The 25846-nt window shown below is 54.8% G+C and overlaps 1 protein-coding gene across 5 annotated transcripts; it reads left to right on the top strand.

The window, feature by feature from the left end:
- Positions 1 to 1484: 1484 nt before the first annotated feature.
- FLCN (folliculin) lies at positions 1485 to 24048 on the top strand. Of its 5 annotated transcripts, none has more exons than XM_054709937.1 (12): positions 1485 to 1698; positions 10649 to 10914; positions 12056 to 12202; positions 13207 to 13428; positions 14203 to 14363; positions 16214 to 16305; positions 18242 to 18429; positions 19249 to 19362; positions 20414 to 20537; positions 21751 to 21882; positions 21996 to 22101; positions 22787 to 24048. In XM_054709937.1, the coding sequence occupies exons 2-12, from the start codon at positions 10672 to 10674 to the stop codon at positions 22986 to 22988; spliced, it is 1731 nt and encodes a 576-aa protein (XP_054565912.1). In that variant the 5' UTR covers positions 1485 to 1698; positions 10649 to 10671; the 3' UTR covers positions 22989 to 24048. The 5 variants fall into 5 exon arrangements, with proteins under 5 accessions (XP_054565912.1, XP_054565911.1, XP_054565909.1 ...); XM_054709936.1 differs by having other exon boundaries at positions 1690 to 1928; positions 14236 to 14363; XM_054709934.1 differs by having other exon boundaries at positions 1690 to 1928.
- The last annotated feature ends 1798 nt before the right edge of the window (positions 24049 to 25846 follow it).

Here is a 25846-nt window from a genome sequence, read left to right as displayed (position 1 = left end):
ACCGGGAATTGAACCCACGACCATTAGCGGGCGATGCTCTAACCACTGAGTACACCAGCCAGGGCTGCTGTAGTTGTTTTCAGGGTGAAACCTCTCCACTTTGACAAATGTTATGTGTCCTATTTTAGAAAATGGAAGGGCACCACCATACAGGAGTCTGCAGACATTCCTTGCACCTTTCCTCTAAGGCTTTCCAGGCATTATGCAAACTCGGTAAAACTCAAGTCTCTGCTTTCTTGATACCAAAGTAGAAGCAGAATTCCTAACCACTGCATCCTTATGGGGCTCCTGCTGTTGTCTGCTTCAGTCTATGACTTACCACAAAATACACAGGGTGGGCAAAAGCAGGCCTACAGCTGTGAGTGCAGGAAAGTTTACCCTTTTATTAGCCTTATATAATATCCTATATAATAAAAGATGACTATGCAAATCGACTGAAAGGCAGAATGACCAGCCACTGTGATGCACACTGACCACCAGGGGGCAGATGCTCAATGCAAAAGCTGCCCCCCTGGTGGTCGTGCGCTCCCACAGGGGGAGGGCAGCTCAGCCGCAAGCCGGGCTCACAGCGCAGCAGTGGTGGCAGGAGCCTCTAGAGCGCTAAGGGCCCCTTGGGGGTGTCCGCCTGCCGGCTTAGGCCCCTCCCAGCTCACTCACTCCCTCACTCCCCAAGGCTGTTTGCTGTGCTGGCAGCAATCGATCCGGAGGGCCTAAGCCGGCAGGCGGACATCCCCCGAGGGCTCCTGGACTGCAGGAGGGCGCAGGCCGGGCTGAGGGATGCCCCCCCCCCCCCGCAATTATCACATTAGTTGTTATTATCGACCTGCTTTTGCCCACATGTATGAAGTCTGTGCTGTCCAACATCAAGAGGCGTTGGGGGGGTGGGAGTGATGGAACCTGTAAGAGCGTCCTGGCCTCCTCACCCCATCCTCCTCGGTCACCGCAGGAGGCCAGGGAGCCGCCCTTCCCTCTCCTGGGCCCGCTCCTGAGCACACGGAAACCACGGAGAACGTGGCCTCGGCGACCGAAGAAACGCACCCACTCCCACCGAGGGCTGCGGGGCTCCCCAACACGCAGGGCGCCGCGCACGGGCCACCCCGCGGGCCCCCCCGCCCCTCCCCCCACAGGACGGGCTCACCGGCCACGTAAAGAAACCAGGGGTTTAAAACCCAGCGTCCCGAGAAATTAGTGTCTTCATATCATTGCGATGTTCTGTTTCCTTCCGTCTTCGACGTGGACCGGGAGCCCTAGGACAGCTATGTCTTCCACCAAAGCTCTTTTAAAAATGTGTTGGTCTCTTAAAGGAATTAAGTATATTCCCTCTTGGAGTGGTTGCCTCCACTAGTCCCACCGGTACGGATTGAACCATTTCGTACTTCTTGGTGGGGGGCTAGGAACAGGGGGCCACAGAGCAAGGTGTCGGGCAGGGGCTTCAGGTTCCCGGCCAGATTCGGAGTTACCAGACTCGCGCCCCTCCGCGTCCTGGACGGGTGGTGCGGCCCGTGCGCCCCTCCGCGGCCTGGGCGGGTGGTGCGGCCCGTGCGCCCCTCCGCGTCCTGGGCGGGTGGTGCGGCCCGTGCGCCCCTCCGCGGCCTGGGCGGGTGGTGCGGCCCGTGCGCCCCTCCCCGGCCTGGGCTGGTGGTGCGGCCCCGGCCGAGTCAGGCGCCCGAGGCGGCTCCGCGGGGGAGGTCTGGTCCGGTGAGTGGGCGCGGGCGCAGCGGTGGCTGAGGGAACTGGGCCCGCGAGGAGGGCGCTGGGCGGGCCGTGGAAGAAGGCGAGCTGTCAGGTGCTCAGCGTCTGAGTGCGGCCCGGGCGGTGCGCCCCGCCGTCTGAGTCCGGCGCGCCGCGACCCAGCGCGGGTGGGGCCCTCGGCGGAGGCGTGAAGTGCGCCGGTGCGGGACGGGCGGGAGCGGCCGTGCGGACCGCAGGTGCGTGGGGCGGGGCGGGTTCGTGGTTGGGGGCGGAGGCGGGGTGCGGTCTGTGACCCGCAGGCCCGGGAGCGCGCAGCCTCGGGGAGTGAGCGAGGCAAATGGTTCCTTTCCGTTTTGTCGCGTTGGCAAAGGCGGTCGTTTGTGGTGTTTAGTGGTTTATGGCCGGAGACGGACGAGGGTGAAGCCGCTGCTCTGAGGGGCGAGGCCGCCCGCCCGGCTGGGGTCGGGAGCGGTGACTGCCTCCCCCGCGGCCCCAGGTGGGCATGAGGCCCCGCCCGCCACTGCGCCCGTGGGCGGGCCGGCGGGCGCCCCTCCTGCGGAGGCCGAGCCCGGCTGTCCCTGCGGCTGCGGCCGTCGCCGGTCAGCAGCGGCCGGGGCCGAGGACAGGAGTCGCTTCCGGAAGGGCCGGCGCCGGGGGCAGGAGGGACGCCGTGGCACCGCTGCCCGCAGGTCCGGGCGGCACCCGAGGGAACAGCCACCGAGCGGCCTGGCGGGCTCCGGGCTCCGGGCTCCGCGGCGCGCACCCTGCGCGGGCCCGGGAGGCTCCCGGGGGGCGGGGCTGAGGCGGCGGGACGCCGCGCGGGGTCCGTGCTCCGCGCTCCCGTCCTCCTGTCGTGTGGGGAGACCGGGGGCGCGGGCCCAGGCTCAGGGCCGCCACGTGGGCGGGGAGGGAGGACTGACCTTCCACAGCTCTGTCCTGGGGGTGCCCAGAGGCGGCCCGGGTCAGGTGAGGGCGGCTGGGGGTGGCGCCTGGAGAGACGGGGGGCCCGGCCCACAGGGGCTGGGCGTCTCCAGGGGAGTGTTCCTCAGGGAGCCCCTGGGCCCCCGGTGGCTGGGCCCTCTGACCGGCAGTGGGGAGGGTGCAGACGTGCGAGCGTTTTGTGTGTCACGGAGAGGTGCGGTTCCACATGTTGATGTTTGAAGAGGGCCTTGGGGAAATGCTGCTGCAGAAACGAACTGCAGCCGGAATCCCCAGGCCCTCCTTTGTGTTCTGATTGAGGTTGGCTGTAACCGGCGTGAACTTTTTTCATGCCACTAAGCCTCTTGCTCTTAGAATTAGCTCTGAGTTTTTTCTTTACCTACAAAACATCGGTCTTCTCTGAGGTATGACTGCCACCGTCCTACCTGATTCCTTTGGAAATGACCTTGAGTGCCCTAGTCCAGGCCGGACAGGGCCTGTGAGTCCGCTGAGTATGTGCCGTCCCAGGAAGATGTGGCCTTTCCAGGGCTCACACCCCTCCTTTAGTTTGGGTCCCGACACTTATTCCTCCAAGGTTCTTATTTCATCAGTGGTTGCCTCACCCCCTCTTCACATTGGATTTTTTAAAAAATCAAAACATTTTTTAATGTTGATATTATTACAGGAGTTCCCCCTCCCCCGCTTTGCCCACTTCCATACCCCCCCCTCCCTGTGGCCATAGGGTATGTATATGTATTCTTTAGCCAGTCACTCCCCCACCCCTGGGCACCATCCAGTCTGTTCCCTGTAACCAGCTTCTGCTTCCATTTTGTTCCTCAGTTTATTTTGTTCATTAGATTCCACTTATTAGTGAGATCAGATAGTATTTGCCTTTCTCTGACTGACTTATTTCATCTAGCATAATACTCTCCAGGTCCCTCCATGTTGTTACACACAGTGAGACTGCTTTTTCACAGCCAAGTAGTATTCCATTGTGTAAATGTACTACAGCTTTTTTATTCACTCATCTGCTGATGAGCACGTGGGCTGTTTCCAGCGATCTATCTACAATAATAAAAGAGAAATATGCAAATTAACCATACCTCTGCAACACTCACAAGCCAATCAGGAGTGAGTATGCAAGTTAACCCAACAAAGATGGGTTAATTTGCATATGCAGACACTCGGGATCAGCTGGGGAGGGCGGAGGGAGCTACAGGAGCTGCGCTCCAGCTGGAGCAGAGAAGACTGAAGGCTCCTGCCGGAGTGAAACTCTGGATGGAGCAAAGACGGAAGGCGGCAGCCATAGCGAAGGCCTGGGTCCCCGGTGCTGGAGGAAAACAGGTGCCGGCAGCCAGGGGAAGGAAGGCCTATTGCACGAATCTTTGTGCAATGGGCCTCTAGTCCTACCTAATAATAGACAAATATGCAAATTGACCATACCTCTGACACACCCACAAGCCACGCCCACCATCCAATCAGAGTGACTATGCAAATTAACCCAGACCAAGATGGCTACAGCCACAGAGAGCAAGGTTTCCTAGGTAACAGGAAGCCAAGCTTTCCGCCTGCCCTTGCCAGGCCTAAGCCTCCACTCAAGCTACAAAGTTTCAATTATAGAAGGTAAACAAATTCAAACAGAAATGGCAGCAGAATGGAGCTTGAGAGAGCAGGCCAGGGTTGCCGCCGGCAACAGGGGAAGCAAAGCTTTCCGCACACCCTGGCCGGGCCCACCCGCTTAAGGCTACGAAGTTTCAATTATAACCCCAACAGAAATGGCTGCTGGCCGCGGAGGGAGCCCCAGGCTTGGCTCCGCTCCAGGCTACAAAGTTTCAATTGTAGAAGGAAAATAAATTCCAGATACCAGGGCTTCCGCTTGGGTTGCCAGGGGATGTGGCCGGCCTGCAAACCACCACAGGCCCCTCGCTCAGGCCGCCCCATGCCCCAAGGGAACCCCACCCTGATCAGGGACACCCTTCAGGGCAAACCAGCTGGCCCCCACCCCTGTACCAGGCCTCTATCCTATCTAATAAAAGAGTAATATACAGATTGATCATCACTGCAACATACAATATAGCTGCCCTCATGTGGTCAAAGATCCTGCCCCCATGTGGACACAAGATGGCCAGCACGAGAGGGTAGTTGGGAGGCACCAGAACTGCAAGGGAGGGCTGTTGAGAGAGACCAGGCCTGCAAGGGAGGGCAGTTGGAGGTGATCAAGCCTGCAGGAGAGGGCAGTTAGGAGTGACCAGGCCGGCAGAGGAGGGAAGTTGGGGGCAAACAGGCTGGCAGTGGAGTGGTTAGGGGGTGATCAGGCTGACAGGCAGAAGCGGTTAGGGGCAATCAGGCAGGCAGGCAGGCAAGCAGTTGGGAGCCAGCAGTTCTGGATTGTGAGAGGGATGTCCGACTGCCCAGTGGGATCGGGCCTAAACAGGCAGTCGGACATCCCTCGAGGGGTCCTAGATTGGAGAGGGTACAGGCTGGGCTGAGGGACAACCCCCCTCTGTGCACAAATTTCGTGCACCTGGCCTCTAGTATATATATAAAGGCCTAAGTGACCAGTTGACCCGTCACTATAATGTGCACTGACCATCGGGGCAGATGCTCAATGCAGGAGCTGCCCCCTGGTGGTCAGTGTGCTCCCACAGCGGGAGCACCACTTAGCTGACCTACAGGTCAGATGTGGGGCTCATGGCTGGCGAGCGCAGCTATGGCAGCATGAGCCTCTCCCACAGACACTTCCCCTGCATGCCCCTCCCCCATCCAGACTGGAACTGAGATTGTGACTGGCATTGGGACTGACTGGGTGTGAGCCCGCAATCGCTTCTCGGTCATGGGTGTGCAGTAGAGTGGTAGCAAGCCTACTGAGCGGCGGCAGGCGCAGCAGGGTCGGGATGAGCGGTAGTGGTGCAGCGCCCGCCCGGGTTCCCCCTGGGCCGCCTGTCGCTTCATGCACTACTATATCCCTCAGGGGATGTTGGATGCCCACTTCAGCCCGATCCATGCAGGCCATGCCGAAGGACTGTACCGGTACACAAATCTGTGCACCGGGCCTCTAGTCTTACCTAATAATAAACATGTAAATTGACCGTACCTCTGCTATGCCACCAGCCAATCAGGAGTGATATGCAAATTAACCCAACAAAGATGGCAGTTAATTTGCATACACAGGCGCCGAGTGACGGTGGTGGGATGCTTGGGTCGTCGCGTTCTGCCCCACCTCTGGTCTCTCAGGGCCTCTGGGCAGCGTGGGAAGGCGGGGCCGGAGCGGAGAGAGGTGGCTCCGGAGCCTGAGCGGAAAGGGGCTGGGCCGGAGTGGAAAAGGCGGGGCCGGCAGCCAGGGAAAGGAAAGCCCATTCTAGCACGAATCTTCATGCATCAGGCTTCTAGTTGTATATAATGCTGCTATGAACATAGGGGTGTGTACATTCTTTCTAATTGGTGTTTTGGGATTCTTAGGATATATTCCCAGAAGTGGGATCCCTGGGTCAAAAGGCAGTTCCATTTTAAATTTTTTGAGGAAATTCCATACTGTTTTCCACAGTGGCTGCACCAGTCTGCATTCCCACCAGCAGTGCACTAGGGTTCCCTTTTCTCCACATCCTCACCAACACTTGTTTGTTGATTTATTGATAGTATCCATTATGACAGTTGTGAGGTGATACCTCTTTGTAGTTTAAAAAAAAAAATAATATAATTATATATATATATATATTTCTATTGATTTCAGAGAGGAAGGGAGGAGGAGAGAGATTGAAACATCAATGATGAGAGAGAATCATTGATTGGCTTTCCCCTGCACGCCCCACACTAGGGACCGAGCCCGAAAACTGGGCATGTGCCCTGACTGTGAATTGAACCATGACCTCCTGATTCATAGGTCAACGCTCAATCACTGAGCCACCCCAGCTGGACACCTCTTTATAATTATAATTTGCATCTCTGATGATTAGTGATGTTGAGCATTTTTTTATGTCTATTGGCTATCTGCATGTCCTCTTTAGAGATATGTCTATTTAGGTCCTTTGCCCAATTTTCCTTTTTAAATCCTCACCCGAGGATACTTTTCCATTGATTTCTAGAGAGTGGAAGGGAGGAGGAGGGAGAGAAAAACATCATCATGAGAGGCACATTGATTGGCTGCCTCCCATGTGCACCCTTACTGGGGCTGGGGAACCTGTAACCTAGGTACATGCCCTTGATCAGGAATTGAACCCTCAACCCTTCTCTGCAGGCCAGTGCTCTAACCACTGAGCCAAACTGACCAGGGCTTTTTCCCATTTATTATTGGATTGTCTGTCTTCCTAGTGTTGAGTTGTGTAAGTTCTTTATATATTTTGAAAATTAACCCCTTATCAGATGTATCATTGCCAAATATGTTCTCCCACACAGTGGGTTCTCTTTTCATTTTGCTGATGTCTTCTTTCACTGTGCACAAGCTTTTTAATTTGATGTAGTTCCATTTGTTTATCTTTTCCTGAGTTTCCCTTGCCCTCGGAGACATATCTGCAAAAATATTGCTATGAGAGATGTCTGACATTCTTTGTTTCTTTTATGGCCTTTGTTTTTGAAGTCTGTTTTGTCAGATATAAGTATTGCTACCCTAGCTTTTCTTTGTTTCTATTTGCGTGGGACATTTTTTTCCCATCCCTTCACTTTTAGCCTGTGCGTATCTTTTGCTCTGTGGTGCATCTCTTGTAGACAGCATATATATGGGTCGTGTTTCTTATCCATTCGGCTACCCTGTGTCTTTTGATTGGAGCATTTATTCCATTTACATACAAGGTTATTATTGATAGATACTTATTTATTGCTATTTTTCCAATGCCTATGTTTCTCAATTTCTTCGTAAAGTAGTTCCTTTAGCATTTTTTGAAATGCTAGTTTGGTGGTAATGAACTCCTTTAATCTTCTTTTGTCTGGGAAGCTCTTTATTTCACATTCTATTTTAAATGATAGCCTTGCTGGATAGAGCAATCTTGGATTTAGGTCCTTGCTTTTCATCACTTTGAATACTTCATGCCAATCCTTTTGGCCTAAAGTGTTTCTGTTGAGAAATCAGCTGGATCAAATAGGAACTTATTTGTAGGTAACTGACTTTCTCTCTTGCTGCCTTCAAGATTGTCTCTTTGTGTTTAATTTTGGCTTTTTTTTTTTTTTTTTTTTTTTTTTTGCCACTTTGTGATGTGTTTTGGTGTGGATCTCTTTGGGTTTAATCTTGTATGTGCCCTCTGGATTTGTGTGACTTTTTTCTTCACTGGGCTCAGGAAGTTTTCTGTCATTTTTTTTTTTTTAAATATATTTTATTGATTTTTCACAGAGAGGAAGAGAGAGGGATAGAGAGTTAGAAACATCGATGATAGAGAAACATCGATCAGCTGCCTCTTGCACAACCCCTACTGGGGATGTGCCCGCAACCAAGGTACATGGCCTTGACCGGAATCGAACCTGGGACCTTTCAGTCTGCAGGCCGACGCTCTATCCACTGAGCCAAACCGGTTTCGGCAGTTTTCTGTCATTTTTTAAAACACGTTCTCTATCTCTGGCTTGCTTTCTTCCCCTTCTGGCATCCTTATGATGCGGATGTTGTAAATTTAATGGTGTCCCACATGAATTTTTAAGCCATTGTTTCTTTGACTTCACTGTAGTAAGTCATGTGTACCCTTTATTGAAATTCAGTTTATTTGGTTCCCATGACACGAGGCTCTTGGTGTTCCCCATGATGGTGTGTTTGAACCTTCCCTGTTTGTGGACACCCTCAATGAGCCTCCACATTCTGTGGCAACAACGGTCATCTCACTGGGGGCAGCTTCTAAGTCACTTTTCCAAAACTATTAATGTAGCGCCTGCCATGTGTCAGGAACTGTTGTAGACACGACAAGGCCCCTCCACATAGGGAATGCTCACACAGGGCAGGGAGAGAGCGGTGGGGGGGAGGTGAGAAGTGGCGGCTTTTCTGGGTGGCGGATTAGGGGTGCTGTTCCTGGCAGGGGACACGCACGGAGAGACTGAATGGCGAGGAGGGAGTCAGCCAGAGGCTGTGAGGAGTGCTGGGGACCTTTTTCTTCAGCTGCTCTCATACTATAGTCCAGGCTCGTAACTCAAGGCTCCCCACTGAACGCCCTCCTATCTCTTAAACTCCGTCTCCTCTCCACTGCCCACTCCCCGGGAACACCGGGCCCTGGCTCTCCACACCTGCCAGCCGCCCTGTGTCCGTGTGTCTGAGCCCAGGCCTGATTTGCTGTCGGACCAGCTGACTTTCTCTTCCAGTGTCTGTTCTGTGTTGGGCTCTGCTGCCCCCTCCCACTGAGCCCCAGCCCCTGCCTCTGGGACGAGGACTGTGGATGTCGTGGCAGCTGAGGGTTGATCACCAGAGCAGAGCCACGGCAGGGGGCTGCTCAGAGGGCACAGCAGGGGCAACCTCAGGCAGTTTGTTGAGAACGCTGCCCCCCAGGGTGCACCCTCCCAGGGGACTGTTCCCACTCTGAGGCTTTGCTTCCCTGTAGGTTCGTGTCCCAGGCAGGCCCTCAGGGCCAGGCTGTGGATGTGCCCTTGCCTACATGGGCGTGAGGCCAGAGGGTGCCCACCTTCTTTGGCTTGTAGTGGGGGTGGGAGAAGAGCGTTTATTCAGGAACCTAAATGTTTCCTCGATGGTTCTGAGCCAGGCTTCCTAGTAGAACGCTGCCCCCCAGGGTGCACCCTCCGTGATCTGCACTGTCCTTTTAGAACGATGGCTGTGAGTGCAGCCGCTCGGGAACACCTGAAATGTGGCTGGTGCGTGAGACCAGGGCACGTGGCTTTTCAGTGTTTTTACTCTAAGTGCCGGCTCACAGCTGCTGTCTTTGATGTGAGGGACTGGCTTTCAGCACCGCCCCCCCCCACACACACACACGTCACACACGTGCTGTAAGCCGACATCACTGTCTCTCCTCCGTGCCTTCGTGCCTGTATTCTCTTCTCCAAACCTCCTCTGCCTGCCACCCAGTGGACACGCTCCTACTTTACAGCCTTGCCTGATTCTTCCCAACTAGCAGACACTGTCTCCATTCACACCCCTGCTCTGCCTCCCTTCAGATGGACAAGCTGCCCAAGCCCAGCCCTCCGCTGTGCGCTGGGCCCACCCTCCGCGGCCTCCCGCCCGGCCTCTGCTCCTCTCACGATTCCCATGGTGCTCACTTGGTCTCCAGGGTGATACTGGAGTTCACCCCACTGCCTGCCATTATCTGTCACCCTGTCCAGCTCTCCCTCCCTTTCACATCGAGGCTCTGGGAGAGGCCTGGGCCCCATCGAGGTGCCCTGGCCCCACCGGACTGACCCCCTGCTCAGCTCTAGCCCGTGCTCCCTCTGCCATCACCATCGGCTTCACAGGCATGACTCAAGGTTCATGTTTATCATGTTTCTCAGCAGAACCCAGCAAAGGCTCTCGGATCTCTGCCAGAGAAGTTCAGGGTCTTGCCATGGCCTGAAAGGTCCCTAACATCTTCTTCGTCCTGGTTTTCTGCCCTTGTTCCCTCAGCTCTGCCAACACTCAGCCCCCAGCCATGCCCGCCTCAGCTCCTGGCTCCCTGCCCTCTGTTCCTTCAGGGCTTGCTGAGGAGCCCTTGTATGAGACCATGTCCCTCTCTGGTGCGGCTCAGCCAGGACCCCTGTGCAGGCACTCCTAGTGTGTCATGCAGAGAAGGCAGCTGTTCACGTCCCCCCCCAACCCCCCCAAGGCTGAGCTCCCTCGGCATTGCCCTCTGTGCTGTGGCCTCGAAGCCCGCTCAGCACTCTGACTGAAGGGCCGTCTATGTGATCACGGAAGTATCTTTTCCCTCTTGTTGGCTGTAACTCCTCGTGTAACTCTTCCTTGTTCTCCCTGCACCAAGGGCAGTGCTGGCACAGGGTAGGTGCTCAGCTGGTGCTGCCTGCTGGGTGGCCACCTCTGCCGGATGGAAAGCCCCTGGCGATACCTGCCCAGTCCCAGGCTCCAGCATTGCTGACGGCTCTGTGGTGTGAGCACACAGGCAGCTGATGGCCTTCCCTCCTCCCAACACAGGCCTGTGCTGTCTCCAGGGCACCATGAACGCCATCGTCGCCCTCTGCCACTTCTGTGAGCTCCATGGCCCCCGCACTCTCTTTTGCACGGAGGTTCTGCACGCCCCTCTTCCAAAGGGGGCTGGGGACAGCCCTGGCCAGGGGGAGCAGGCCGAGGAGGAGGAGGGCGGCATCCAGATGAGCAGCGGGATCTGCACGCACAGCCCAGCCGAAGGGGCCAGCACAGAGTCCAGCAGCCCGGGACCCAAGAAGTCGGACATGTGCGAGGCGAGTGTCTCGGGGGCTGGGCCATTTCTCTCCCTCCAGGACTCGTGCTTATGCTGGGGGCCTCCCGGGGACAGCAGGGCCTGTGGTGCAGTGGGTGGGCCTCCCAGGAAGTGGGGTCTTCCAGTGGTGTGTGCAGACCATTCTCCATGGAGGGAGTTTGCTTCTTTTATGTCCCTTTAGCTCTTCCCTTCACCCTAGCTTCCGCCTTTCAACCCGCCCTGTGCCAGCAGGCTGTCGCCACCACCATCCCATTTGCCTTTCAGCCTCCCCACCACACGCTCGTGTTCACACTCGTGTCCACATTGGCCCATCCAGGCTCCGATGCCCTCCGGCTGGTGTTCTCGGGCGCTTCCTCCTCGCGGGCTCCTGGGGCTCCTGGGTGCTGCTTTAAGTTCCCTCACCAGGTCACTTCACGTGAGGGACCTGGGTTGGGCCCTGACCTCAGAGGCAGTGTTGGATTCTTGCTCACACTGATGCTAATACCTGTGGCCTCTTCCTGAGACTCCTGCTAAGTGGCTGTGTCAACACCAAGGACAGATGCCAGCACAGCGCACTGTGAGCCCTTGCAGCTGTGAGCCTCAGGTGTCCCTTCTGTGCGATGGGAGTCGCACTAGTTTTCTCATAAGGCTGTCCTTTGGATTAAAGAGGTAATGTGTGCAGAGCTTTTTGTTGTGTTAATCCTCACCCAGGACATTTTCCCCATTGATTTTTAGAGAAAGTGGAAGGGACGGGGAGAGAAACTTCGAAGTGAGAGAGACACATGGATTGGTTGCCTTTCCCACGTGCCCTGACAGGGGCTACGGATTGAACCTGAAACCCAGGCACATGCCTTTGACCAGGAATCAAACCGGTGACTGGTGTGTGGGCCGACGCTCTAACCACTGAGAACACCGGCCAGGGCTATAGAGCTTTCTGAACACCTGCTGCATGAGTCTCAGTAGACTGGATCTGCGCTCACACCCTGTGAGACCTTTGTGGTCTTTGCCTCCTGGTTCTCGTCAGGAAACAGCAGAATCCCCAGGGAAGTATAACTAGCATGCAGTTACGACTGTATGGAGTCCCTGCTTCAGCTCTGCTCAGGGCAAGAAAACATGGCACCTGCTTCCCGACTGACTGGTTTTCTTTTCCTTCTTGTGGGCAGGGCTGCCGGTCTCTTGCTGTGGGGCATCCCGGGTACCTGAGCCATGATAAAGAGACTTCGATTAAATATGTCAGCCATCAGCACCCCAGCCACCCCCAGCTCTTCAGCATTGTCCGCCAGGCCTGCGTGCGGAGCCTGAGCTGTGAGGTGGGCACTGCGGTGTGGGAGGGGGCGGCTGTCCTTGGAGATCTCGTACCCCAGGATTCCCTGAACAGGCCCAGAGGGCTATGGAAAGGAAGACAGAAGTCAGTCCTGTAGAGAAGCCACGGGCAGACCCTGAGCGGGGTGGGGCCACGGGGGCCCCTTCTCCAGAACCCAAAACACGCAGTGCTGGGCTCATGGCTTCTAAGTGGTTGCTAGCTTATCATTTTAAGCACCAAACTTTTGTTATTTGTTCATTCTTAATGGACACATTTCTAAGGTATGGAATATTTCTAGGATATGTAGTTTACCATATCAGACATCATCTTTTTCCCCCTCAATCATCATGTGCTCTCAGATCCTCCTGAAGAGGGAGTCCATTGTTTCTAAACTATGTGGCTGCTGCTGTTGAGTTTCAGTCTTAGCTTTTATGTTTTTTTATCTGTCCGGAAGAATTCATAATTCAGTAACTGAGACTTCCGTCACCATGTCCACTTGGTCAGACCAGAGCCCCCACTCAGAGCTCACTTCTGTTCCGTGTGCCCACCTTCGGCTCTTTCCTGCCTCTGGCTATTCTGCTCCTAACCTGCTAGCTGGCAGGCAATCATGCCCGATGGGGTTTGTGTACAGGGAGCGTGGCTGTGGCATGGGACCCGAGTCCTGTCCTACAAATGCAGCACATTTTCTCACGTGGGCTCCGCAGTGGCTGTCTCACCTGCCGCTCTCCAGTGTGTCTCAGAGTGACGTTGGCAGATAGGAGTCTGGGGGAGATTTATTTGTGTAGGAGTTACTTATGGCTCAAGGTAGAAAAAAGAAATAAGCCTACTTGGGTGGCCCTTGCACTCCAGGATAACAGACAGTTGGATCCCTGTAGGAGATGGGAGCGGTTTTCCTCCCACCCCCTCCTCTTTCCCTCTCCATAATTAACGGTGGCTGATGCCAGAAGGGAATCTGAGCAGGAGGCTGACTCTGTCCAGGAAGCAAGGCGAGGACTGTCTGCTTTGGCGCAGGTCTGCCCCGGCCGTGAAGGCCCTATCTTCTTTGGGGACGAGCAGCACGGGTTTGTGTTCAGCCACACCTTCTTCATCAAAGACAGCCTGGCCCGGGGCTTCCAGCGCTGGTACAGCATCATCACCATCATGATGGACCGCATCTACCTCATCAACTCCTGGCCCTTCCTGCTCGGGAAGATCCGCGGGATCATCGATGAACTCCAGGGCAAGGCGCTCAAGGTGACCAGATGGAGGGAGTGGGCAGCAGGGCGTGTGCGGGTGGTCCTAGTTGCTGCTCTGTCTGCTAGTAAATTGTCGTTTCCTGGCCTCGGTCAGAGTTGTGGCTGGAGGCCCGGCAGTCGGCCAATCAGACTGGTTGCTTTTCTGGTCTCTGATCTGTCCTGGTCTGGTTCAGCTCTGGCTTCTTGACTGCCGTCAGACCTGGCTTCACCTGATGTCCTCATCCTCTGACCTCCGTTGCAAAGGCCTGGTCACTAACCAGACTGCAGACCCGCCACCCCCAGCTGGCATTGCACCTCAGGGCAGGCCAGGTGATGCCTGGCAACAGTTTTTCTCTGGCTTAGGTTGCTGGTCTATTGCAGGGACTGGGGGGGATCTGCTCGTTGTAGGGTCCCGACAGCCATACACAGTGTTGCTCGTTTGCCTGCTTGAGGGAAGTGAGGGTGCTGGTCACATGTCCCCCATATGCTCTGCATGGTGAGCCCTCCATGTGCCTGGAGGGGGAGGACTGGATAGATTTGGAGCATGACAGTCGTGGCCATGAGCACGCCTGCCGCCTCAATGTCTCTCCAGCGCCCCAGAAGGCTGTCGTAGGAGAGGCGGGGGATGCTCCCAGTTCCCCTGCCCAGCCGTCTGTCGGAATCACGAGACTGGTGCTCTGTGCTCCGCGTGGGCTGGGGACAGGCTTCTGGGCAGCACCAGGATGCTGGCTGGGAGCCCACGGCCGCTTGGCTGCTGTGCTCGGGTGCAGGGCTGCCCTCCTCTGCGTTGCAGGTTTTTGAGGCAGAGCAGTTTGGGTGCCCACAGCGCGCCCAGAGGATGAACACAGCCTTCACCCCATTCCTGCACCAGAGGAACGGCAACGCCGCCCGGTCGCTCACCTCCTTGACCAGCGATGACAACCTGTGGGCGTGCCTGCACACCTCCTTCGCGTGGTAAGGAGGCCGCAGGCCTTTCAGCATCTCCAGAGAGAGCAGGGAGGACTTGGGGAAGAGCAGAGCTGGGCCGCCGTGGTGTGCAGTGTAGTGAGCACTGACCTGGACCCCGTTCTCCCTGAGGGGTGCAGGACGCGCCCTGTAGAGCTCCCCTCCCAGCGATGTTGCTAAATGCTAGTCCCAGCGTGCACGCTCCCTCCCAGGAGCATGCTGTGCCTTTCCCTCGCCCTCTTCTTCCCTACAGGCGGGCCCCCCTAAACTCTTAGGGCCCCCAGGAGGCTTGCAGCCAGGGACTTGTGTGCAGCGGCTGCTCCCAGCTCGTTTCAGGCTAACCCCTGCCCTGTCCTTAGGCCCCCTTTTCTCGGACTTCTTACTGAGCCGAAGCAGCCCAGCTGAGGCTCATTTCCCCAGCGCATCCCTCTCCTGTTGCTTCTATCCTCGGCCCTTCTTTGTTTCGCTGTCCCCAGCCTTAATAAACGTCCTCTAAAAAAAATCTAGGCCCGGCTGCCGTGGCTCAGTGGTTGAGCGTCTACCTATGAACCAGGAGGTCTCGGTTCAATTCCCAGTCAGGGCACACGGGGATCGGGGTGTGCGGGAGGCAGCTCATCAGTAGTAATTCTCTCTTATCATTGATGCTTCTATCTCTCCCTTTTTCTTTCTCTCTGAAATCAATAGAAATACGTTTAAAAAAAAAAGATATTCCAAGACAAGGGATCTTCTTCCTTCTTTGTAAACAACAATGAGCATTTTTCTCCCACACCTTCTGTGGGCCAGGAGTTGGAGAGAGGCTCAGCTAGCCAGTTCTGGCTCAGGTTCTAAGGAGGTTTTCGTCATCTGGCTTGGCTTCCTCACGGGGCTGGCACGTTGGTGCTGGCTGTGGGCAGGAGGCCTCAGCCCCTTGCTGTGCGGACAGACGAGCTGACTTCCCTCAGAGTGTGTGATCTAGGAGAGAAGGGGTGGGATACGCAAGGTCCTGACCCGGCCGCAGCCCCACCCGGCTGTGTCCCGCTGTTTGTTAGGACTGTGCTGTGTCGCTGGGGCTAGCCTCGTCCGGAGGAGAGGGTCCGACTTCCTCTTGGGAAGGGAGGAGCCAATGGGTTGGTGGATGTATTTGAAATGACCCTGTTTGTCCTCTGGCCTTCAATTGTTTCTGTCCCTCCATTGCACGATCCTCCGAAGACCCCCCCAGATTCTCATTCCTGTGCTGTCAGTGTGAAGTCTAGGGTTCATCCTCTAAGGTCCTGGTGGGCGAGGAGCTCAGAGGGGGACCCTCAAGTGCAGCTCCCAGGACCTGCGAACCCCACCATCCCACATACATCCCTCCTGGCCTTAAAGATCACTTCTATCTAGGAAATTTCTAAACCGCTCACAGTGGAATAAACAGTACAGTGCACCAGGCATCCTGTCGTCCGCTTTGGCAGCCATCAGCATCTTCCTGCTTTTTCATGTGCCCCTCACTTTCTTCTAGAGTTTTACAGCAAATGTCAATTGTATCATTTCAACCGTAAAACCATGATCATATCCAACAAAATGGACTAATCTCTTAGTACCATCCAGCCTAGTCCACGTTCACTTTTCCTGTTTTGCCTCAGAAGTGACTTTTGAATCAGGCCACACGCAGTGTGTGGCTTGTTGTAAATCCCTTGTCTGGAATAGTGTCTCCTACCCTGCTTTCCTGTGCCTTTCGTTGGGAGAGCTGGGCCACTGGTATGGGATTTGGCTGATCACATTGTGGTATCGCTCACACGTTCTTTTACGCTGTTTTCTGTAAACTGGGAGTCAGAGAAGAGGCTTGAGGGTCTTCGGGTTCAGCTTTCTCTTGGCGAGAGACATGCCGGCTCTGTTCTCAGGCTCCTGAAGGCGTGCGGCAGCCGGCTGACGGAGAAGCTCCTGGAGGGCGCGCCCACCGAGGACACCTTGGTCCAGATGGAGAAGCTCGCGGGTAAGCAGGGGCACCCTCTGCCCACGTGGCCTCTGGGGCCATCCCAGCCAGCGGCCTCCTCCAGGCCAGCAGAGAGCTGACCAGGGCACCCTGGGGATGAGCCCATGAGGAGCCTCTGCAGAGGAGCTTGCCCTTTAACCCAGGCGCTCCTGTTTTCATTTCCTGTCTCATTTTCCTGGACAGTCCAGGAGAGGCTGTGTCCCAGGCCGCCGGGAAAACCCACTGTCGGGTCGTCTGTCTGTAAGGATTGGCTGATGGGAAGCTTTCTTGTCCCTGTTTTATCGTTAACCAAGTGCTTGGCCTTTCCAGACTCTCTTCCTCTGTGCTCGTCAATAGAGTGCTGTGCTGCCGCCAGACCCAGGGCTCCATCAAAGGCGGCGGTTCCCACACTTCACTGTCTCTGGGCCGCCCTCTCAGGGGTGGGGTCAGCTCTTGGTGTCTGGGCGCAGGGCCCGTGCGCTGAGGAGCTCCCCAGGGGCTGGTGCCGAGGACAGCAGCCCGGGAACCCCTGGTCTCGCCCGCTGTGCTTTACTCCAGAGGGCAGTCACTTGGTGCTTGAGGTCTAGTCTCAGCGGTGTGGTTGGTAGATCTGACCGTGGTGCGTGTGTGTATAGCTTGTTACTAACCCTGCTGGTGTGCTGCGGTGGCAAATAATTGACCTTAAAACAGTGGAGCTGTCTCAAGGCCCCTCCTGTAGTCAGGTGACTTCCACACACTTGCACTCAAACCCTCTCCTGAGTGGGGAAGAGAAAATAGAGTTCCAGTGAGAGCAGAGGATGCTCAGAAGAGAGAAAACTTTGCAATCATGGACAGGTTGGCCCTAGACTAGTCCGTTATTGTAGTGATTCTGAGTTTCAAGGCTAGTGAAGAGGGTGAGAGGTACTTGCACAGAGAGCCCCGTGCATCCGGACAGACCAGGGCTTCCTGTCACATGTTGGTCGGTGTCCTGGTCATAGGAGGCTCAGAGCACAGGCTCTGGGGGTGGCTGACCCATCTGCAGGGCCTGCTTTCTGCTCTGTTCCGTGTGCTGGGCACAGCTCTCCCCACGGGTCTCACCAGGTGAAGATTGTATGAAGACTAATTGAAATAACAGACATTTCTTTATCTTTAAAATGAGGAGGATGGTATTGAGCAGGCGTCCTCAGACTACAGCCCGCGGGCCACATGCGGGTGCTTTTGCCGTTTTGTTTTTTTATTTCAAAATAAGATATGTGCAGTGTGCATAGGAATTTGTTCATCGTTTTTTTTAAACTATAGTCCGGCCCTCCAACGGTCTGAGGGACAGTGAACTGGCCCCGTTTAAAAAGTTTGAGGACCCCTGGTATTGAGGGTGAAAGGGTGAAGAAGGTGAGGAAGCCCTGGAATAGTGCCTGGCTGTGGAGGAGCTCGGCAGCCAGGCTCTGTCCTCCGTGCCATTTGCGTGACCTTTCCCCTGTGGGAACAGCTCGCAGTCCTGCAGGTGCCTGACAACGCAGTGAGGCCCCGGGCCCTCCCAGCCCACCACAAGGCTTCTAGGTTAAGAGTAGTATAGCCCTGCCGGTGTGCTCAGTGGGTAGAGCTTCGGCCTGTGCACTGGATGGTCATAGGTTTGATTACCCATCAAGAGCATGTACCTGGGTTGCAGCTTCCATCCCCAGCCCTGGTTGGGGTGTGTGGGGGAGGCAACCAATCGATCAATCGATGTGTCTCTCTTCCCCCCCACCCCCCTTTCTACTCTCTAAAAATCAATGGGAAAAATATCCTCGGGTGAGGATTAACAACAACAGTAAGGAGTAGTAGAGATGGCTGGCCCAAACCAGAAACCCACGGTCTCTAATAGCTTAACCATGAGGTGTGTTGGGCTGAAGTGGTCACACAAGGAGACCATCGCAGCCAGGAAGTGGAGGAGTCCAGGGGGCAGCAGGCTTCATAGCTGTCTTTGTTGTCCGTCTTGCAGATTTAGAAGAGGAATCAGAAAGCTGGGACAACTCTGAGGCTGAAGAGGAAAAAGCCTCTGTCTTGCCAGAGGGTGCGCAGAGGCGGGAGCTGACCAAATGCCCCACAGCTTCCTCCTCGCTCTCAGACTGTGAGAGCTGGCAGCCCCGGAAGCTGTCCGTCTTTAAGTCCCTTCGGCACATGAGACAGGTAGGCAGCAGAGGGGTAGAGTCCTGTTCTTCACTTCTCCCTCCAGCACACTTGGTCCTTGGGGCTCATGGTGTTCAAGAACTGGCAGGGACGGGTGGTTAGGAGTAACCAGCAACCTCCTTGTGGCTGCGGGTTCCATGCCCCGTCAGGGCACATGCGAGAAGCAACCAGTGAATGCGTAAATAAGTGGAACAACAAATGGATGTTTCTCTCTAAAGAAGCAGTAACTAAAAGCATATCCTTGAGAAGATTAAAAACACGGGGGTGGGGAGGCTGGTCTGGATGAGAGCAGTACGGGCAGGGCGGGGTCAGCGTGGAGCGAGGACGAGGCCTGGTGGAAAGAGCGCTGGCTGGAGAGGACGCGGAGCGATCTGGCTTTGGATGCTGGGTCTGCCTCGTGGGGCGGCGTCTGGGTGTGGCATGAGGGCTGTGTGGAGACCCTGCTCTTCCGAGCCTGCAGTGTCCTGAGACCTGCCACTTGCTTTCAAGTGGTTCAGCAAAGTAAAGTGTGTCGCGAGAGAAGGTAAATGTTGCTCATACTTTTTCTACTTCAAGTCTTCAAAAATAAAAATGGGAGAAAGATCTTATGAAATGTGCAAGAGTTTTGGGATCTGGTTTTTAGGTACAAATCTCGGGACTACTATCTGCCTTCTTCTGACCTTGGGCAAGCCGCTCAGCCTCCCCGAGGAGCTAAGTGGCTTCTTGTCTCTGACCTGTCTTCCTTGACTACACAGAGAAGGTTCCAGATGGACACACAAGTAGCATCCATTGGACAGGATGCACATTCAGGGCAGAGAGCACTGGGCTCTTGTCTTTCAGGTCCTGGGTGCCTCGTCTTTTCGCATGTTGGCCTGGCACGTTCTCATGGGGAACCAGGTGATCTGGAAAAGTAGGGACACAGACCTTGTCCTGTCAGCGTTTGAAGTTCTCCGGGTAAGGGTGTCTCTTTTCCTTACTTGTTTTATAGCAGGACAGTGTTTGTTGAGTGGTTTTGAAAACACCCTGACTTCGGGTGCATTGATGCTCCTTTCTGAGATCCGTGTTTTCCCTCCTCTATTAAAAATGACAGTTATTTATGGCTTTTATTTCTAGTGGAAGGAGTCTATGCTTCCTGATAGATTGAGAACTAATGACCCTCTCTCCTGTCCTCACCCCCTGAGTCACTCGCAGAAGCCATTGAAGTGGTCACAGCTGCTGTGGGAGCAGCTCTGTGTCGCTGCACTGCTTCTGCGCAGCAGTCCGATGAGGGGGGCGAGGGGCAGCATGCTGTTCCCTCCCAGAGGTGCGATGGGTGCCACGGCCGGGTTTGGCTCGCATGTATTTAAGTCACCAGAAAGTGTGAATGCCTGCCTTCTGCTGCGTAGGCCTGTGAGGGCACAAAATGAATATGACAGTCTCTCAGAAAGCCTATAATCTCTGTTGGGTGAGGGAAGAGACAGTTATCTGAGAAATAAAATAATTATTTAAGAACTACAGGCCTGGTGCATGAAAATTTATGCACTGGAGGGGGGGTCCCTCACCCCGGCCTGCCCCCTCTCACAGTCCAGGAGCCCTCAGGGGCAGGAGGAGACTTGGCAATCAGGGGAAGGCGACACCCCCATCACACCTCTGCTGCTGCCACTGCCGGCAGTGCAAGCCTCAGCCGGCCCTGGTTACCTGAGCCTCAGGCGGCCCTGGGCAGCTGGGCAGCTGCCATCCAAGGCTTGCCTGCGCCTCAGGCTGGCCCTGGGCAGCAGGGGGGCTGAGGAGACTGGGGGACTCAGGAGGCAGGCCGTGCCACACGCCCGCCCGCCCCAGTGGCACTGAGGGGACTGGGCACCGCCATCTTTGAGGGCATGGCAGTCAATTAGCATATTCCTTCTTTATTAGATAGGATTAACTCCTTTATTAAATAGGATTGACTCCTTCTTTATTAGATAGGATTAACACCATAAAGCAAAAGGCAGCACAAGCTGTCGGTTCTGAGTCCCTCTCTCCTCTTCAGACCATGCTGCCTGTGGGCTGTGTGCGCATCATCCCTTACAGCAGCCAGTACGAGGAGGCCTACCGCTGCAACTTCCTGGGGCTCAGCCCCCACGTGCAGATCCCCGCCCACGTGCTCTCCTCAGGTGCGTGCTCTCCTCACCTGAGGCCCAGCACTCAGGGCTTCGACGTGGACCTGGGCCTTTGGTGTGCGTTTGAGGATGTCACCTGCTGGCCTTGGGAGCAGGGGACCCACGTTGCAGGATCAGCTTTCCCAGTGTCATTGGGCCTCTGGTTTCTGCCTTTACAATGGAGGAGGTTTGGACTGGACAAGTTCGTAGTAAGGGTGGCTTACGGGGCATGGTTCTCAGTTGGGGGCAGGCCACAGTCTGGGAGTGGGACCAACACAAGTGGCTGTCAAAGGGCTGTGGTTGCGTCTAGGCAGGTGAGTCAGGGATGCTGTCGAGCTGGGGGCTTGCTGGGCTGCGACAGCCGCCTTCATAGTTCATGCGTCTCATGGGCTCCTTTGTTCTCTCAGGTTCTGTCGTACTTCCTTGTCCTCTCCAAGTGTTTTCTTCCTTTTACATGCCTTTTTTAAACAGCTTGTTTGAGCCAAAACTGAGGACATGCTGGGGAGCATGATCTCAGATGGATCCCCTTTTATAGACCTTAAATGCATCTTTCGCATCCATTGCTCAGCCGGTTCCGCCCTCAGCGCCAACAAGCTTACTACCAAGAAGCTCATCAGCACCCCTCACTTTTGGTTTAGGAAGCTCAGGAGTCAGCTTGGGTGCCATCGCAGCTGCCAAGGCGGCTGGGGCTTCCAGCACCTACAAGGAGCAGCCCTGCGCTCGGGTGGTGGGAGGGGCAGTGCAGAGCGTCTGGCCTCAGCAGCCCTGAGCAGCCTCCATTCAGCACCGGGGCTGGGTCTTGAGCGCTCGAGAGGCAGAGCCTCTGTCCTGGGTCCAGTTCAGATTGCAGGCTCTGGTTTCAGGACAGGCTGAAAGTCTTACCACTTCTAGTGGCTTCAGGCGAGTCACTTGGCTTCTGAGTTCATTTCCCTGTCTATAAAATGGGGGAATTGTGGCACCTCTCTCTAGCGGTCATAGGGCTGTTCAGTAGTAAGCAAATTGAGGCATATAATTAGTAGTTACTGTAAAATAATATGTTGTTAGTCTAACTGAGGCCAAAGTTAAACCTTAACTATTTACAAATAAACCACAGATAGTTTTAAATGCCCAAGTGTTCATCTCCGGAGATGGGTTTTCCCTGGGTGATCAGGTGATTTGAGCAGCAAGCAGAGATGGGCTTTGCCGAGTGGAGGACACTCACTGGAGCAGTGCGTTTGTATTGCTACAGAATTCGCTGTCATAGTGGAGGTCCACACAGCCGTTCCCTCCAGCCTCCCCCCGGCTGGGTGTGAGGACGACCTGTCTCTCAGCAAATACGAGTTTGTGGTGACCAGTGGGAGTCCTGTGGCTGCAGACCGAGGTGGGTGCTTCTGGGTGGGCTGCCTGCACCCGAACGAGAGCGGGAGAGGGCGTGTGCCTCCCTTCCTGTGCTGACTCCCCTCCCCCGCCTGCTGTGCCCCTCCCTGTTCCCAGTGGGCCCGACCATTCTGAATAAGATGGAAGCTGCTCTGACCAACCAGAATCTGTCTGTGGATGTGGTTGACCAGTGCCTCATCTGCCTCAAAGAAGAGTGGATGAAGTAAGTACTGGCCACTGCACTCCGGGGTGTTCACTGCTGATGAGAGGGTGGTTGCCGGCAGCAGTGTGTCTGCTAAGGAGAACCAGAAGCTGTTTTCAAAGAAAGAGGTGAGGCTGTGGCTACCAGAGAGGCAGTTGAGAGCACAGGTTAAGGGTGAGTTCAAACACCAGCTCCGCCATGAATATATTAGCTGGGTGACACCATGCAAATGACCAGGTGCCCCAAGCCTCAGGCTGCTCCTCTGTGAGACGGGGGTGACACCTGCCTCCAAGGGAAGCATTTATTTTTGCTGCTGAATTAACTTTAAAAATTTGAAAGTCAGATAAATAGATATTTCTGTTTCACTAAAGCAATTTACTTTATTTCCTTCTGCCTTCTTAGTAATTTTTTGTCCAATTTAATTAGTAAAGTATTATCCTGATTTCAAATAATACAGCAGAGCTTAGGATCAACGAAATCCTTTAATGAATTTAAGGGAATTTTTTTTCTCCTTTTTTTCCATTTTGATACACCAGCCATATTGCCCAAGGCTGTGACTGATGGGCAAACTAGAGACCCTAAGGTTGCAGGTGGGCTCGGCCCTGCTGTGCTGTCCCTTCTGAGGGTTTGAATTCCAGCTCTGCTTGCAGACTAGAGCTCAGTGATTGTGCTGTGGCATCTGAGTGTTTTGTTTGGTTTTCTGCAGCAAAGTGAAGGTCCTTTTCAAATTCACCAAGGTGGACAGTCGGCCCAAAGAGGACACGCAGAAGCTCCTGAGTATCCTCGGAGCGTCCGAGGAGGACAACGTCAAACTGCTCAAGTTCTGGATGACAGGCCTGAGCAAAACCTATAAGTCCCACCTCATGTCCACGGTCCGGAGCCCCCCGGCCACAGAGCCTCGTAATTGACCCACCATGGAAATCTGTCTGTGATGCCTTCTGGGAAGTGGTGATGGCCATCCTTGCCATTATACTCAGAGATTGGGTGTCTGGTGGCCGTCATAGGCTGTCCCATCCTGCACTGCTGGCATGGAGCTGTGTCCTAGCTGAGAATGTGAACTGTTGGGGCTGAACTATGCCTGTGTGGGATTTGGGTGTGGTGAGTTCTTGGGATCACCCCGGCTTTTTCCATTGCTCCGGCCTGAAGAGGACCGTGGGAGACTTGTGACAAGGACAGGCCCCTGCAGCAGTGCAGCCCGTGATAGAAGACTAAGGAAGCTGTGTCTCCTATCTCATGGACTTAGATCTCACCTTTTATAGGAAGACATGTCAGGCCAGTCCTGACCTGGGTATTTTAGCCACAACATCATACTTTCTCTTGAGGTTAACATTCAAAACTTTCGGTTCTGTAATTCAGCAAGAGTTCTCCAGGTATTAAATGCACGCATGTATTATCGCTACAGTTGTGAATTCTCAAGACAGGTGCTGATCCTTAGTCATTTTTAGTAACCTGGTTTTGAGTTAGGGCTCTGGGACAGGCTTTCAGAGTAAAGGGGAGGTGTTCCTCATTGGTGGATCCTTGGGAACTCATGTTCTGAAGTCATGTGACTACCAAGTCTTCTGGCCATGCTCTCCTAGTATTGCTTTGAAATTACCCTGTAGTTTGAGGTCAAGCCCCTGATCTTTGTTACACAAAGATGACACTTTGCCGAAATGTTCAGTGGAGCCATTTGACTTGCCTAGCCCACTGTGTACTATTCTACGCCACTTTATTTTTATTGCTTCTTTACACATTCACATTTGGCTGCAGTTAACCTTCAGAGCATGGTGATTTAAGATAAGATCATTTCATCCTCTCAGTGTGCATTTTTGATAAGGGTTCATGGTTTGGAGGGATTTTCTAGCAGTTTTGCTGATTTGTTTAGTTTTCTGTTTGTTTATATTTAACATGAAGACTAAGTATATGACTAGGTATTTGTATGATGTAAGAACATTGAAACAATAAATATGTATTTTTATAAAACATTGACCACATGGTTTCTTTTTATTTTATTTTTTTAAATTTCTTTATTGATTAAGGTGTCACATATTTGTCCTCATCCCCCCATTCCCATCCCACACCCCCACCCCCCTGTTGTCCTTAACCATTGGTTAGGCTCGTATGCATGCACACAAGTCCCTTGGTTGATCTCTCCCCCCTCCCCCCCTCCCCTCCCCTCCCTCTGAGGCCCGATAGTCCGATCGATGCCTCCTTGTTTCTGGTTCTGTTCTTGTTCATCAGTGTATGTTGTTCATCATTTCCCCTAGATGAGCGAGATCATGTGTCACTAGAAATATACTTATAAGAACTGAATGTGAGACGAGCAATAATAGTTATGTTGACAGGCAGATGAATCAGTCTGTAGTGAGTTTCTGTCTGGACCAACAGTTCTTTTGAGACCCAATATCAATGTCCACCAGTTCCTTATGTGTACATGTCGGCACTGACCCCTCAGCTCTGGATGGTGGACAAATGGTGGTAATGCAGGTCCGACTCCCTCTGGTTTGGTCTCGGCCAGACCCAGGGGCACGGCTTCACCCGGGCTCAGGGGCACGTGGCCTCTCCCAGACCCAGGGTCACGTGGCCTCACCCGGATCCAGGGGCGCATGGCCCCACCCGGACCCAGGATCCAGCCTCACCCGGACCTAGGGGCGCATAGCCTCACCCGGACCCAGGGGGGCGGCCCCACCTGCACCCGGGACCCAGCCTCACCCGGACCCAGGGGCGTGCGGCCTTACCCAGATTCAGGGGCATGTGGCCTTGCCCGGACCCGGGACGCAGCCTCACCCTGACCCAGTTCCCAGCCTCACCTGGACCCAGGGGCGCGCGGCCTCACCCGGACCCAGGACCCAGTGGGGCTTCGTCTTCTTGATCCCAATTCCTGTTGGTCAATTCCCTCTCAGCAATTCCTTTGGCCATTTTCTCAGAGCTCCAGGGCGGCTGCTGCAGAACTCGTTGGGCGGCGGGCTCGGCGAAGCTCCGGTGTGCCCGGTGCACGGTAGCGGGCTGGTCCAGGGTCACTGTGTCGGCCCTTGGGTCTGCAGCGGTGGCCAGTCGCCGAGCGTGCGCACCTGGCCGCTTCCGGGGCGTTGAGATTCTTGAAGGACTCGGAGGTCAGCAAGCGTGGAGTCTCCCACCCCATGTCTCCCAGGGGCTCGTCTGTCCGTGCTCGGCAGCCAGTGGAGCCGTCCCCTCAGCCGGAGACCGCCGGGGGAACTGCGCCGAGCACGTTCCAGGCCGCCATTGTGTCGCCTGAGCCGTAGTTCTTAAAGTGTGGTCTTTGGGTCACCGGCATCAGCATCATCCCGCGTACCCCTCACTTTTATTCTAGTTGTAGAGCCATCTGCTCAGCCAGCCCTCCAGTGGTTCTGGATGGTGTCTGCTCTGCTCTCCCGTCGTAGTCTCAAAATTGTTGTGGTAGGCAACACTCAGGCATCCGCCCTATGCCTCCATCTTGGTCCTCCTTTGTGTAGTTAAGTCTTGATTGTTGTTGGTGTCACTGGGAGGAATTGTCCTCCAGGCCAGTTGGTCGTGAGGACCCTCTGTGTCTATAAAGGAAGAGTTGCTGTGCAGGAGACACGTTTATGGGCCGGGTCTTGTTGCAGCAAGGCTTTGGTGCTCACTGAGTCTGCCTCTTGAATGTGTCCCTTATGCGAGTGGTTGAAATCTGGTGTCATCTCACACCGACCACTAGATGCCCTCGTTTCTGGGTCTCCAATGGAGTGTAGGTCAGCTACTGTCTGACGCCACTCAGCAGGAGTTACAGCAAAAACTGCAGTTTCCTCCT

The sequence above is a fragment of the Eptesicus fuscus genome, chromosome 20 (genome assembly GCF_027574615.1).
Source record: "Eptesicus fuscus isolate TK198812 chromosome 20, DD_ASM_mEF_20220401, whole genome shotgun sequence".
NCBI lineage: Eukaryota > Metazoa > Chordata > Mammalia > Chiroptera > Vespertilionidae > Eptesicus > Eptesicus fuscus.
The sequence above is the reverse complement of the archived record's forward strand: the minus strand, read 5'-3'. Positions and strand labels throughout refer to the sequence as shown.

What these genes read in the sequence shown, in the direction of transcription:
- FLCN (XM_054709937.1), top strand. Translation starts at nt 10,672, where the DNA reads ATGAACGCCATCGTCGCCCTCTGCCACTTCTGTGAGCTCCATGGCCCC. An exon ending in TCCAGGGCAAGGCGCTCAAG is followed by an intron (nt 13,429 to 14,202) that starts GTGACCAGATGG and finishes TCTGCGTTGCAG; the next exon opens with GTTTTTGAGGCAGAGCAGTT. An exon ending in CCAGATGGAGAAGCTCGCGG is followed by an intron (nt 16,306 to 18,241) that starts GTAAGCAGGGGC and finishes TCCGTCTTGCAG; the next exon opens with ATTTAGAAGAGGAATCAGAA.